Source organism: Xiphias gladius, chromosome 8, assembly GCF_016859285.1.
Source record: "Xiphias gladius isolate SHS-SW01 ecotype Sanya breed wild chromosome 8, ASM1685928v1, whole genome shotgun sequence".
Taxonomy (NCBI): domain Eukaryota; kingdom Metazoa; phylum Chordata; class Actinopteri; order Istiophoriformes; family Xiphiidae; genus Xiphias; species Xiphias gladius.
Window position 1 is genome coordinate 10121357 of NC_053407.1, and position 13971 is coordinate 10135327.

The 13971-nt window shown below is 39.0% G+C and overlaps 1 protein-coding gene across 1 annotated transcript in view; it reads right to left on the reverse strand.

Annotated features, from left to right (window-relative positions):
• si:ch211-1e14.1 (UPF0606 protein KIAA1549) overlaps positions 1-13348 on the reverse strand; it is a 42940-nt gene extending 29592 nt beyond the window's left edge. Inside the window, exons 1-2 of the mRNA XM_040133536.1 lie at positions 13188-13348; positions 11741-11866 (exon numbers count right to left, since the gene is read on the reverse strand). Of these exons, the coding sequence (XP_039989470.1) occupies positions 11741-11866; positions 13188-13281 (220 nt within the window). The 5' untranslated portion in view covers positions 13282-13348. The remainder of the gene's footprint in view (positions 1-11740; positions 11867-13187) is intronic.
• Positions 13349-13971: the final 623 nt, after the last annotated feature.

A 13971-nucleotide genomic window follows, 5' to 3' on the forward strand; every position in this document is an offset into this window, starting at 1 on the left:
CTCTGTGGCAGGTATAAAAATGCTGAGCAGGCCCAGTTGATTCTGATTTTGCATCAAGAGGAAGAGGGAAAGATTGAAGTGACTTTGAAAGAGGCTTCATTATTGGGGCACAGATGTCAGGAGCTTCAGTCACAAAGACTGCTCATTTGACTAGTGTTTCAATAGGAGCAGTGACTAAAGTGACGTCTGCATTTAGATCTCTGGGAAAGACGTCAGTAAACAGGGTTGGAAATTGTGGTTGACAGCTCATATTTGAGGATCCTGATGCTTGTGCATTAGTGATATGTGTATAATGTACAGTGGTGCAAAAACCATAGGCACTGGCTGACAGAGGTGTAGAAAAAAATGATCAGATGAGTCATCCTTCACCATATTCTTGACAAGTGGCCGAGTGCATGTGAGGCGCACACCAAGAGAACAGTAAAGGCCTGAATGCTTGAACCCTAGAGTGAGGGGATCAAGTGGTTGTCTAATGCTGTGAGGGGCATTTTGCTGGCGTGGTTTGGGTCCACTTTTCCACTTAGGGGGAAAGGTCTCTGCGAATCAATACAAAGTTATTCTGAGTGATCATCTTATACTATGATGAAACATTTCTATCCTGATGGGAGTGGTTTATTCCAGGATGACAATGCCCCCATCCATAGGCCCATGGGGTCACTGAATGGTTTGATGAGTATGACAATTCGCAGCCATCAGATCTCAACCCAATTAAACACCTATCTGAGATTTTGGACCGACGTGTTAGACAGTCCTCTCCACCACCATCATCAAAACACAAAATGAGGGAACATCTTTTGGAAGAGAGGCGTTAATCCCTCCAGTAGAGTTCCAGAGACTTGGAGAATCATTGCCAAGGCACATTGAAGCTGTTATGGCGGCATTTAATTCAGCACACTGTTCAGAATCCTTGCTGTAGTTTAATCTCCGCTCCAGGAGATTAATATTATTTTCATAAAAAATAAAAACAAAAATCTTTAAAATAAAATCAAAAACTGTGTTAAACTACTGGATGTTTTCAGGAAGACCTGGCGGGTTATTCTTACTAATTAAGCAGCCATGGCCTTAATACTTGAAGGCTAATCTTGGGTAATGACAGTTAGACCTCAGTGCGACAGACAGCAGCCAGGAAAAGAGCAAGTGAGACTGGACTGAATTAAGGCTGACATTACAGTAAGCTAAAACTGACAAAGGCCTTGAAGAGTAAGCAGCGTTACCACCTGTCCCCCGAAAGATGAGTGCGTCACACTTGGCTGGCCACTCATTGTTGGGCCTGTCTGTGGAACTAAGCAAGAGGGACGCCTTTCAAATATCAGGTCACGAGAGCCCAAATGTCAAGTGTTCAGCTCATGTAAATGAGTGTTCCAGTGCAGTTTTCCTATCTCTTCCTAGGCTCACTGTCCCAGTCTGTCAGTCACCATTTTCTCTTTTTGGAGTAAGTGAATCACTTTCACAATAAATCCTCCTTTCACTGGCTATAAAAAGTCATTATAAAAACAAAGTAAGACTGTTGTTGCATTAGCGGTCTTTAAAAGTGATAAATAAACTATATGTAAAGTTTTATAAAGATCACATTAGTATCTTCAATAAAAAATATTATCATGCTTCCTCACAAAAAAATTAGAATACCTTGTATCAGCTCCACGTACAATATATGCATGAAAAAATATGGCACAGTCTCATTACTTTGACAACACTGATGAATAAATGCACTGAGATTTTCATTTATTCATTACATGAAAAATCCCAGGCTAATGAGATTACATTCCCATTCGTCAGGCCTTGACGTTTCTTTTAGCCTACACTTGGTCTAACGAATAGCTAGCTGACTTGGTCATGGCACTGAACTAAATTTGCAATTGACCGAACTGACAAATTAACAAATCTAACATGTCTGTAGTGATTTACACTAGGCATTCTACTATATGTGACTATAAACAAGTTGTTATTACATCTCATTTATTAATCAGTCAAATCAGTCAAGCAAATCTAATCCAATACACTTTTTTGTCAAATTCAGCGAATATCACCTCATGGTCCACTTGCTGTCTGTTCTGTTTGCGTGCTGAAAAAAAATCTGATGTCTGTACACAGCCCTTTAAATGGGAAACAAACAAAGTGGCTTGGAACAAGGACAAGGACAAGTGAAAGAAGAACAGGGGGGATAGGGGAAAGGGGGCAGTGGGAGTGGGAGACGGTAAATCTGACACATGCTAACGGATAGTTCTAATTTAAGGATTACCAGGGGAAGGAGAAGGAGCAGTCTACCATTCCGTAGCTGCCAGACCATGTGGAGTTTTGGATGGGATTGATTGGGACTGCAGACGAGAGGCTGGCGGGGATTTGAAGGTGTCTACTGGCTGTGGTGTGATGGCGACGTGTACTCCCTACAACATAAGTGATGTCTGAAGAACAGCCAAAGAGGAGAAGGTCAATAGAAAAAAAAAGGGAAAAAGAAGTGCTATGATCAGGCAAGGGTGAAGAGCTGCGTTAACATTGACGAAAGCTTTCCAACCGAGAGTTGAAAGGCATGAAGACGCTTGACAGGTGTGTAAAACATGAGTTTTGCTATGTTTTACAGATTCAATAGGTCCATATTGTTCTGTCCTGTTTGCTAATGTTTGTGATAGTTTATCCCAACTGGTTATTTAGCAAGCAGGTACCTGTGTCAAATTTTTGTGTCTTGTAACGTTAAATTACTTGCCCATGGACATTCAGCTTACTTTATAGTATGCCAAGATATGTTGTTGGTGTGATGTTAGCTATAGTAGCAAGAGAGTTGTAAATATCGCTGTCTGCAGCTGGTGTGCTGGCTCTGGGAAACCATCTCATCCTCTGCATGTTAGCTTTGCAGCAATGCCTGTAACCACAGTTTGCTGTCTCGTTGTTTGCTCTATATCACGGTATTTGTTCGTACACGTGCAAAGTATTTTATAGCCACAAAGACCTAAAAACATTGGATTATTTGGATTGATGCATAATTTGAAATGCTATGCGAGGTAATGTTAACTGCCTTGTTAGCTAAACTACAAATCTGCGGTCCTCTCTTCTGTCCCTGTAGTTTTGTAAAAACAATTTTAAAAAAACTAACAGTGGTTTGTTTTTGTTCCGTTGTGTTTTGGATGCTGTGTTTGTGCGCAGGCCGTTTGTTTGATGACGTTTTATATTATAAGGTTTGGTTTGATTCAGCTATGAGAAAGAGTATCCATTTCTATGCATTATAAGATGTTTTGGATTCCGCCATTGTGTCGTTGCCTTGGCAATGCACGTCCATGAATTAGGGGGTGGCACTTTTGAAGGAGCACTGAAGGAAGGGGTGTTAATGTTTTGCTGTTGAGTTAAAAAAAAAAAAAAAAATCAACAGTCTTTCTCCAGAATTGGTTGCTCTTCGTTTTTTGATGATACAAAAAAATATATGCCCATCTTTTGGCTTGTTTGGTTTGTTCTGCTCCTGTTTCTACATCTGGGTTGCAGGCTTGGATCACAGCCAGCAATCATGTAAAAAGGATTCTGACAAGACAGGGATTATTACTGCTGGCGGTTGATCTGATATTCCTTTACAAAATCCCCACAATGGAATAAAGAGAGATGGAACAGGGTAGAAACACTGTGCTGAAAGCAGACCCAACTTCAGGCACCTGAAATAGAACTAACCCATATACCTAGGTTAGATAATGGCAAAATCTTATGAGATCATATATTGGATCAACTCAACTCTCGACTAACCAATATATGTCTCTGACTGTTTTTTGCTCTAAAGAAGTCCAGTGTGTCTGAATAAATGGATTATTACACATGGAAATTAAGATGGCAGAAGAAACATGTTTTTTATATATGATTCTGGTGTTCTTATTTTTGTTTTACTTGCATAAATTTACTTTGTTTTTGTTTAATTTACAATTTCCAGAATGCTAGCAGTACCTTTCTTAAAAGGCAGTCACTGTGGGGGGATTTTATTGTGAAGCCTTCTGCCTTCTCCACCATCAATGAGTAAGAATATGTTTAGATATATCTCATAATATAGAGGGCAAGAAATGTTTTGCTTTGACTGTAGCATTTACTGAAGTGTAGCTCTTTCTCATTTAGATTTTTATCAACTTAGCTAAACCACATTGCTTTGTGACTTGTGGACATGACACAAGTATCAGTGCTTGAATGTTTATGCCTGAACATTTTATGCAAGATTTTAGAATTAAGTTCCTAGAACTGAAGCATTGTTCGTATATTTTTGAATATAGTTTTGAAAATTTGACATTGGAATTCAGTGTTTTGAAAGTAAAATCTACAGAGTAAACTATAAAAACTGTGAAAACGGAGAATGGATAACAACACAGAAGAATTCTACTTAATATGCATAAAATGGTGACTTGAATAAAGCCAGTAACAATGACCGCAAAAGTAAGTATGTGATTTTGGCTTTACTTTCCTCTCATGACTACTGATCCCAAGGCTGGAACAGAGTTAACCTGATAATGCCTGTCTGCAGACAGCGTTTTGCTGATGTCTGGGATTGAATCATAGAAAATACCTTCCCCTGGTCTCCTTTACTCAAGCAGACCCTGAACTCACATATATGGAAAACAGGAACAAGGGAATACTCTAAACTGAATCGGTGTCCTTTAACACAGTGAAATATTTGGGCATGTGAGAGTTGACATACAAAGGACCAGCGTTTGCAGTAGATGAAAAGGACAACAACTGGTTTCTGTCTCAATCTGCTTTAATCCAAGTGGCTGGGAGAAGCCCAAATATGATTTGCCTGGTGAAAGGATGAGTATGACCATTTTTTGAGTGGAAGAGACAGTGCTTTCAAGCTAAAGGCAAGCTGTATGGGTCTCAGTACAAACCAATTACACATGAACAGAAAAATAAACACCACAAAGATATAAGGACTAACAGCATTTTTCAACAGTGATTATTGGAAGCATTTTATAAGCGACAACCTACCTTTAATTATCAGAATAAGGTTACTGCAGCAGGCAAATGCTAGGTATCAGCAAAGCAACTGTGCTTGCACCATACAGAATAATGCACGCAGGCACATATATTCTCCTGTGTGTCAAGAAAACTGAGTTATCAATTACAGTGCCTTCTAATGATATAATTTCCTATGTTTGCCAGACTTCTTATAGAAAAAAAAAGAAAAAAGAAAAAGTAACTTAATGGTTGTGTAATTTGAAAAAAGAAGAGAGAAGAAGAAAGGGTCTTTTGGTATTAATGATAGCTAACTACAACCCCACACATGGTTCTGTTTTCAGCTGAGCCCCTTGCGTGACTGGCTCTTTTCAGCTGGCAGGAACTGCGTATGCTGAGTGCAGACGAACAATCAAGATATAGCTTTGTTGACATTTAGTTTATCGGGGAAGCTTTTAAGATGGGAAAGATTCCATTGTTTTTATCAGTGGAGATCAATTAGATCAAGATCTCTGCCAAAGCTCAAGCAGACCCCCACAGAAAAAAAAATAGTTTGACTTCTTAAAGGGATGCATTTATTACAAACCTGCACCAGTTGCTTTCCAGTGGACTGACTTTTTGTATTCAATCTACATCAAACAGTAAAAGTTTAAAAACAGCTTTATATCTATAAAGGCTATAAATAGAAACTAAGTTTGAATGATAAACTAAATCTTGCTCATGATCTAATAGGCCAATAAAGAAAAAAAGCACAACATAAAGTTTTTTTAGTCGGAGAGGTTGCTAATATCTACCATAAACTAATTCATCCAATTTGGCTAAAAATGAGCATGGGACTGGAGACCTGACTGGGGTCATGCCTGCACTTCATCAAATATTCATGTGATACATGTTTTGTTTTCCTGAGGGAATACTTTTTAAGAGAAACAGGAGTGCAAGAAAGAGGGAGAGCAGGATAAGGGGGAGGGGAAGGGAGTAGTACGAGAGTCCCATTAAGAAAGAGGAAGAGAGGTAATGGATAGAGAATGAGGGAATCTGAGTTAAAGCTATAGTTAGCTATAAGGAAAGTTGACTTTCCCAAATATTTTTAGTGAGTCATCAGAGATTTGCACCATGTTGGGCTACTGCATAACAGATTTAAAAACTTAAGTTAATAAAAGATCCACAACAGACACAAAAACTTGCAGGGGTTTCCTCACAATTGATGGCTATGATGGTGTGATCAGCATCAAAGAGTGGATTATGATGGTGCAATGACACCAGGTCATTCTTTAAGAAAAGCCCTGCACTACCACGCACACAGAGACAAGCGCACACACACACACACACACACACACACACACACACACACACACACACACACACACACACACACACACACACACACACACACACACAAATCTGGATACACTCCTTCACTTACTGCAGTCATGATTTTCTTCGAAAGACAGGAAGACAAAAACTTGTAACTAGAGAGGCCCAGAGGACTGCGTCACTCAGCAACCTCCTCTACTCTGCCTCAATCCTCCCAATAAGGCCACTCTCAGGCGATAGGTCCTGGGAGAGCAAACAATGTCTACCGGGTTCGGTTAAGCCGTCTTTGGAAGGACACTGTTTTCTATTTGGCCTAAAAGTCGATATGTGAGCAGAAAAGGAAAATAACTGTGTAGGGTTAGGTTAAATACTTACTGTAGTTGCCGGGATGTTGAGAAGTCCCAAAACAAAATGATTTTGCCTAGAGTGGCTCTAAAGAAGCCTGGCTGAACTGCACCATCTGCTCTGATAAATATATAAGTAATCAGCTGCAGTTCATCAGAGCACATAGTGATTTGGGCTCAGCACAATATGGCCTCCACATTGCCGTCTGTCAAATGGTGAACTTTGCATTGTACATTTCAAGCTCTTAACACTGAAAGGTTGTTTGTTAGCACAAGAAACTGCAAGCAAAGCCAGGCCAATCTATTTGTAATAAATAAAGGTTTACTATAGGCTTGTTTACCAACAACTTTTGCCAAGAGAATTGTTACTAGTTAAGTTACTCTCAGAGATAACTCTAGTTCTTAGGTTTAAAACAGATATACATACATTTCATAAGAATAGTTTCCATCTGGTGATTATCTAGCAGCACAAATTCAGATGCTCTCCATGAGCCTAAATAACGCTAAATGAGTTTGACATGGTTACAAGACTAATAAACTGATATTTTACAAGCTAAAGATAATGAATATGGAGATAGAGAAAATGTAAAGTTAGTTGTGATCATTGTATCCTTTAAATGATATGCAATGGATCATGTAATGTAAGCAAATCAATATAAAACAATGTATAAGAAAAAACATATATTGACAAGTTTCCTAAAACACTACCATTGGTCATTTCTACCTTTGTAATCATAATTAAATCCAAAAATCCAAACAGCATGGATAAAACTGTTAACAAATCATAATCAGGAAACTTTTTAATTGCTACTACTAGTAATTATATCAGGATAAGAAAAACAAGACAGACAACAACAACAGAAAAAATATTACTGAGGTTTTTCAGTACATGATTATATAAGATTGTTGTTCTAAACAATACCTAAACAATACTCATGCTAAGTTTGGACACTTGTAGGATGCTGAAACTGCAATGGAAAATTGCCTTGGTAAAACAGAAAAAAGGGTACACAAAATCACTAACAGATGTACATTCAAAGGCCCCCACTATGGCACCTTCACATCACAACCCACCAGTATGACGTACGTAATAGCTGACAACTGGAAAAAATTATGGAGAAGAGACTACAACCATCCTCAGAATAGCTATATAACTATATGTAGTAATTTTGATGCGATATCCGGAAAGATCATGATGGACACTGATGAACAAGTGGAAGAATAACATTGACACACTGTTTTTAAAATGTGTCACCCTGACCCACCCTTGACTGGCAAACAAGCTTCCACTGTTCTCCACACAGCCAAATAATGTTGGGACAGGCCAGTCAGTAGACAGGCAGGGTCAGCCTCCAGCTGCTTTCCAATAGAGCTGCATGGTGAGGCTGAATGGTGAGTGCAAAAGTACCCAGTGTTTGGCTTTTGACAGATTCTACCCATTGATCTTCAACTGGCTCCCAGCTCTAATGAATAATGAATGGCCATATTGTCATCCCACACAGATCACATTTCACATGGAAATGGTCTGCACTGGTAATTAGCCAGGATGTTGCTGGCCCGAAGTTTGCTGTGTTGAACTTGCCAGTCACTGCAGTGCAGAGATAGGGATGGAGATAGGGATGTTATGGTGAAACTGCAAGGGCACTTTATGGTATTACATATGAAGTTTAAAATCATATCCTATATAATTGTAAAGATTTTCCATTTTAGATATAAGGTATAGTTGTAGAACTATTTAAATCATGGAAATTATGCAGAGGACAAGAAAGAGCAAGAGAAGCGCGGAGGTAAGAAAGAGGGATATGACTGTATGATGTTGGGTCTGGAGGAACAATTAAACGTAAGTCGCCATGCTCTATTTGACCTAGAAACTATAAAGTGCGCTTTTCTGAGTCTGGAAGAGGAAAGCTGTAAGACTGATGATTTCACTGTTGAAACAGACCGTGGAAACACAGTTGTGATCCCAAACTTGAATGCTGGAATCTCTATGGCGATAGGTAAAGATAATGAGCACCTCCTGCCATACAATAACTTGAGCTATTCCAACAGATTCCCATTTTGGGACAAGAAGTTTACCATTATGTTTAGAGTTGTATATATGCTAACTTGGTTCACTGACTAATTAGATTTTTAGCTATAACTTACAAGTAATACCGTTTTTTAAAAACTGTGGTATTGTGCAAGAGGCAAGGGCAGTCATATCCAAGATCAATCAGTGATCTACTTAACTAACTTAGCTCTGTATGTATAATACTGATTCAACAGTCTAAAAAAAAACAGGTCATACTTCTTGTCAGTATTTTACTTCACATAGTGAGATACTTAATAAATCTTTTACAACTATATATATCCATATTAGATTTCTTGACATAAAGTACCTAAAATAAAATATGTTTGTGTCTTAAAATATATAATTGCAGCTGAAAGTAAAAGCCAGTATTCCTGAACATCAAAGGACTGCACTTTCAAAGTAATGGTAATAATGAGCTGTATGGGCCAACATACCAGTAGATAGGATTGTATTAATGTTATACTATATAAAGCTTATCCTGAATCACAGTGCAGATTTGCACAAATGTTATACTGTATGTAAGACTTTACTTTACAAATACATAATCTTATTGTATAGTGTTATATTTTCATACTGATTTCATATCTTAAGTAAAAAAAATACTCAAGGTCGATCCCTTGATGTCCCCATTACGCAGCAATAATGTTCACCCAAATTTAGAGTGCTTAACAGACTGTTTCAGAACAGCATGCAGTTGTTTGAAGTCTGTCCAAACCGTGGCTCATAAATGTATTCTCATGCGATGCAGTGGTTTGCAATCTGCCACAGGAGAACTGTCTTAATATATATAGCACATGAGATGCTCCTCAAAGTGCTGCATTAGCTTGGTGTGATCATCAACCAAAGATATATCAACCAAAACCAGCCGCTCTGCTTTGGTGGAAGATTTTCTTCCCGTAGGAGATGGAACAACCCTGATAAATCTCATGTGCAAAAGAAGTAGTCCTAAATACAGAACATTAAGGGCAGTATAACACCAGAATAAATATGTGCTACCTTTCGGTTTTTCCTCCCATTCTACTACACGGGTTGAGCCACTTGCTTAAAATAAGAATATCTACTGCAAAGTATACAGTATCTCATGGAAGTTTGACATGAAAAACAGAAAAATCCTCTATAGGCTTAGGATACAATTGTCATTGATGCAAAAAGACGAAATGTGGGAGTCAAAATACTTGAAAAAAATATATCAAAGTGAATGTGCACTTTAAACCCTGACAAAACAATTATAGGAACTTCTTCGTGGTTTCTATGAATAGAGTTGTAATACTTCAACTGTCCAAACCGTCAGGTCATATCATCCACTACAAGCACATTGTAACTTTAGGAGAACCATCTCTACAGGAGGACTTAATAAAAACCAGTTAACAAACACACAGCTGGTTGAGTAAGATGAGCAAATGCAAAATGGCAGAAACAGGAACATACATTAAGTTTATAGATATCAAAACTTCAAACTTATACAATTGCTTGAAATTGTTTACAGAGTGGCTTAATGGTATATTGTCTACACGAGGTCTATAGACTGGATAAAAACATTCTTATGAAGGCCTAACCAATACATTAGCAGTAAACTGAGGAAAGTCGGAAGCCCACATTATTGGTCATGAAATTAAAAAAAGCTGTGAATGGAGGCGTTATCATATGAGTGTGAGTTTAAGATTTACTAATTCCTGATTTCCTGTACAAGGCTTTCACCCTGGCATTTACTACATAATCCTATTACCACATAATATCATAAGTTTTTGGCTGCCCTTAAAACGGGTTTGTTTCACTGGGCAATGCGTGGGGGGAGGGGAGTCGGTGGGATCATGTCTTTATCTATAAAAGTAATCCCAGGGAAAACACCCATCAAATGGGTGGATTTAGACCCTTTCTCTTTCTCTAATTATGGGAAATTTGTTTAACTACGTAGGGATAGAGCCACGTTGCCTCTTGTGAAGATCCTGAATCAAACATATGAGTGTCCTCATTAGGAATATCACAGCTATCCAAGGTCAGGCAGCAACCTTGACTTTTCACATGAAAATCAAGGCATTAGTAAATTCATGCTGAGGTAAACTACCAGACATAGACTTTTTTGTGTCAAACTACAAAGGTGTACAGTACTAGGCTAAAAGTAAAGCAAACAGAAGTTGCACTATTAGGGCTATACGATATCTATAACTTCTGATCAAGGGGAAGAGAAGTCTTAAGTAGACGTTGGCAACAGTGGCTTGAAGGTTAGGACAGCAAGCTTATGCCTGAAAGGTCACAGGTTAAGTTGGCCTTGAGCAAGGCACATGATAACCCCAACTGCCCCAGTGCAGCTGCTCAGTGGCCCACAAACAAGACTGTAGTTGTACTGAACATCTCCTAGATGTGACTGTCGGTAATTGTGCCAAGTATTGCTGAAAATGTGCAGTAATGCACAACAAACCTGCCCTAAGTCAATAATGGTTAATGGAAAAAAATTAACCTGTACTGGACAAGTGGTAAGGAAAATGAATAAATTTGTGTAAGGTTTCTGATTCTCTCACACTCAATCCTCAGGACGAGAGAAAATAACCATTACCAGAAACTAATTTATCAAAACAACAATCTTGATTCTGCCCAGGCTGGATCTTGGAGACCATTATCACACCCGACCGCACATACACACACACACACACACACACACACACACACACACACACACACACACACACACACACACACACACACTCAACATGTTTACATAGCAATCATGTTTACTTTCAGTTCGGTGTAATTTATATAGTTTGTCAGCTAGATTAAGTGATATACTGTACACCATAAAAATGTTGGGTTTTGTTACAATTTGTGGACCTCACTGTTAAAAATATATCATATTGACTTTGTTTAACGTTTGCTGATTTTCACCTCTTATCAACTAAAATAACAAACATGAATGGGATTTTTTTCCTTCAAAAGGATTTTCATAGTAATTTTTTGGTTTGCATTTTCAAGGGCAGCTTGTCTATCGCTTGTCCATGCTCTTCTTCAAAGCTATCTGAAGAGATAATGATCTGTGTCAGTTATGTATCACAAGGTACAAATTAGTGGATCATGTTGTGTGAGTCAGCGAAAGGTGTACTCTTACCTGTAGCAGGTGAGTCAGCTGCGATCAGGGTTACCAACACTGTTATCCCGAGAAACACTGCACGCTGGCCATGGACACTCATAAGAGCCTTGAGCATCAGCACCAAACCCACAGAGGAGAATAAACCTGCCATGGTAAGGCGGAGGTAAGGTCAAGGCATTTCATCCAGTTAGGAAGGGAAGATTCATGCCTAAGAGACAATCAAGTTTTGGGTTATTGAGGATTGCCTGGTTTGGTCTCCTTTAGTAAGGCCCCTCCTTCCATAACATGTGCTTGCAGTTAAGAATGGCTGCGGGAAACAAAAGAGCAACAATGTGACTCTCAAAACAAAGCAACCACATTTAATGTTATTACTTGAGCATTAACCCATTAATCAGCCATATACTGAAATAAACATTAGCACTTGCTCTATTTCAATTATTCCATACCTTTATTTGATTATGGTAACATTACCAAAGCACACAATAATGGTAACACTCATTTCTATTTCTCATTTTGAAGGCACATCATTGTCTAAATTTTGCTTTATCTATGCACTGGACCATTCATAAACAATAAAGTGTCTGGTGCATTTAATTTGGATTCTTAAAGTATACATGTTTGCTTTGGAATCGAAAAAACTATGCATACACTGTCTCCACTGTCTCACTCTGTCCCACACACACACAGACAAAAGATGTATCTCGCCACAGAAGTAGAATACCAGAGAAAAACTTTACATTCCATGTTAAAAATAAATGACAAAATTTGATGGTTCACTCAGGCTCGTCTTATGTTTATTTCCTCCGCCAAGGAACGAACTTGCTGGAGGGATGGGGCATGGGTCAGGACAAGAACCCATTAAATTTTGGGGCAGATCTGGCTTAGTTACTATGAATTTGATTTTTTTTTCCTCCGAAGTCTGATGTTTGTTGTTTGACATCGGCCTTGGCGGAGGTCCGCGCTGTACTGATAGTCATTCTAGATATGTATTGTGAAAGAAACTTGACACATTTTGTGCACATGGCCAAGCAGGTCATTATGAGGCAACGTAAATAACATCACTCAAATCGACATAAATGAGGGATTATCGTCCCGTTAGATAAACTAAACAACCTAATTTAGTCTACATAGGCCAAAACAAACGTAACGTGGTAAATAAGGCAAATCAGCAATGCACATAGAACCAGGACAGGCTTCATCCCCCGGCTAGCTTTCATTCGCTCTGTCAGCCGCTCTCATCATGATACAGTACAGTCTCTTGTCCTACATCCCGTCTCGTTTCTTGCAAGCTTCACGGTCATCCTTCCTATGAGTGTCACAGCAAAATGCTAGAAGCGGGTTTGCTAACATTATTTGGCGACATTTCCCATAGCTAGCTCTGAGTGCACAGATAACACGATTTTTTTTTCACCCTTCCCACAAGCCATTCCTGTCAGTCAGCCCATAGCTGCGCATTCAGACTTACCAAAAAAACGGAGCTCAAACTCTGTCAATTCCTTTGTCTGGGTTACGAGAAAATATCCCTGGATGAAATAAAACGCTTCGTCATTAACCCTCATGTAAGCACCTGCCTGCGTTATAAGTTATTTCAGTGTACACGTATTGTACGCTAGCTGGTAACTGGCTTTCATCTGACACTCTTCTGGTAACAGTTACCTTCTCTCGTCCTGAGGATTGGGTTAGCCCCGCCCCCTTGTAGATCTGATTAGCTTGTAATTCATCGAAACCCGCTCCCATTGGCTGCAGCTCTTTTCTATCAAAGTGGGGGTTTTAAATTAGGTTGACCCTCCTCGACTGGCGTCTGCGGCTTCCACGGCAACGTTGCCTCATGCAATAATGCACTTAACGAGATGTATCCATGGATGGATATATCCAAAGGCTGACAGTGATATATCCGTGTATGGATATATAACTGCCTGTCTTTTTTACTAGCTTAATAGAGTTTACCTTCTTGCCAAGTCACATAATTTTTCTATTTTTCTGTAAGAATCATGTTTTGGTAAAGGCTATAGCCTACTGGTTGTACTCCTGCGCCTTTTTAATTTGCAGTTCCATCACCATTCATAAGCTTATTGAAGCGCAGTGTTTACACTTAACATCTGACAGACACAACAATGATGCATGCGTCATTTATACTTTAATGCATGATTTCTGTCAGAAAGTAAATTCTCCAAGTTCCAAAGAGCTTGCGGGGCCAGAGATATGACCTGCTGTTGTAAGCATCGTGCATAGCAAGGTTTTGTGGTCGA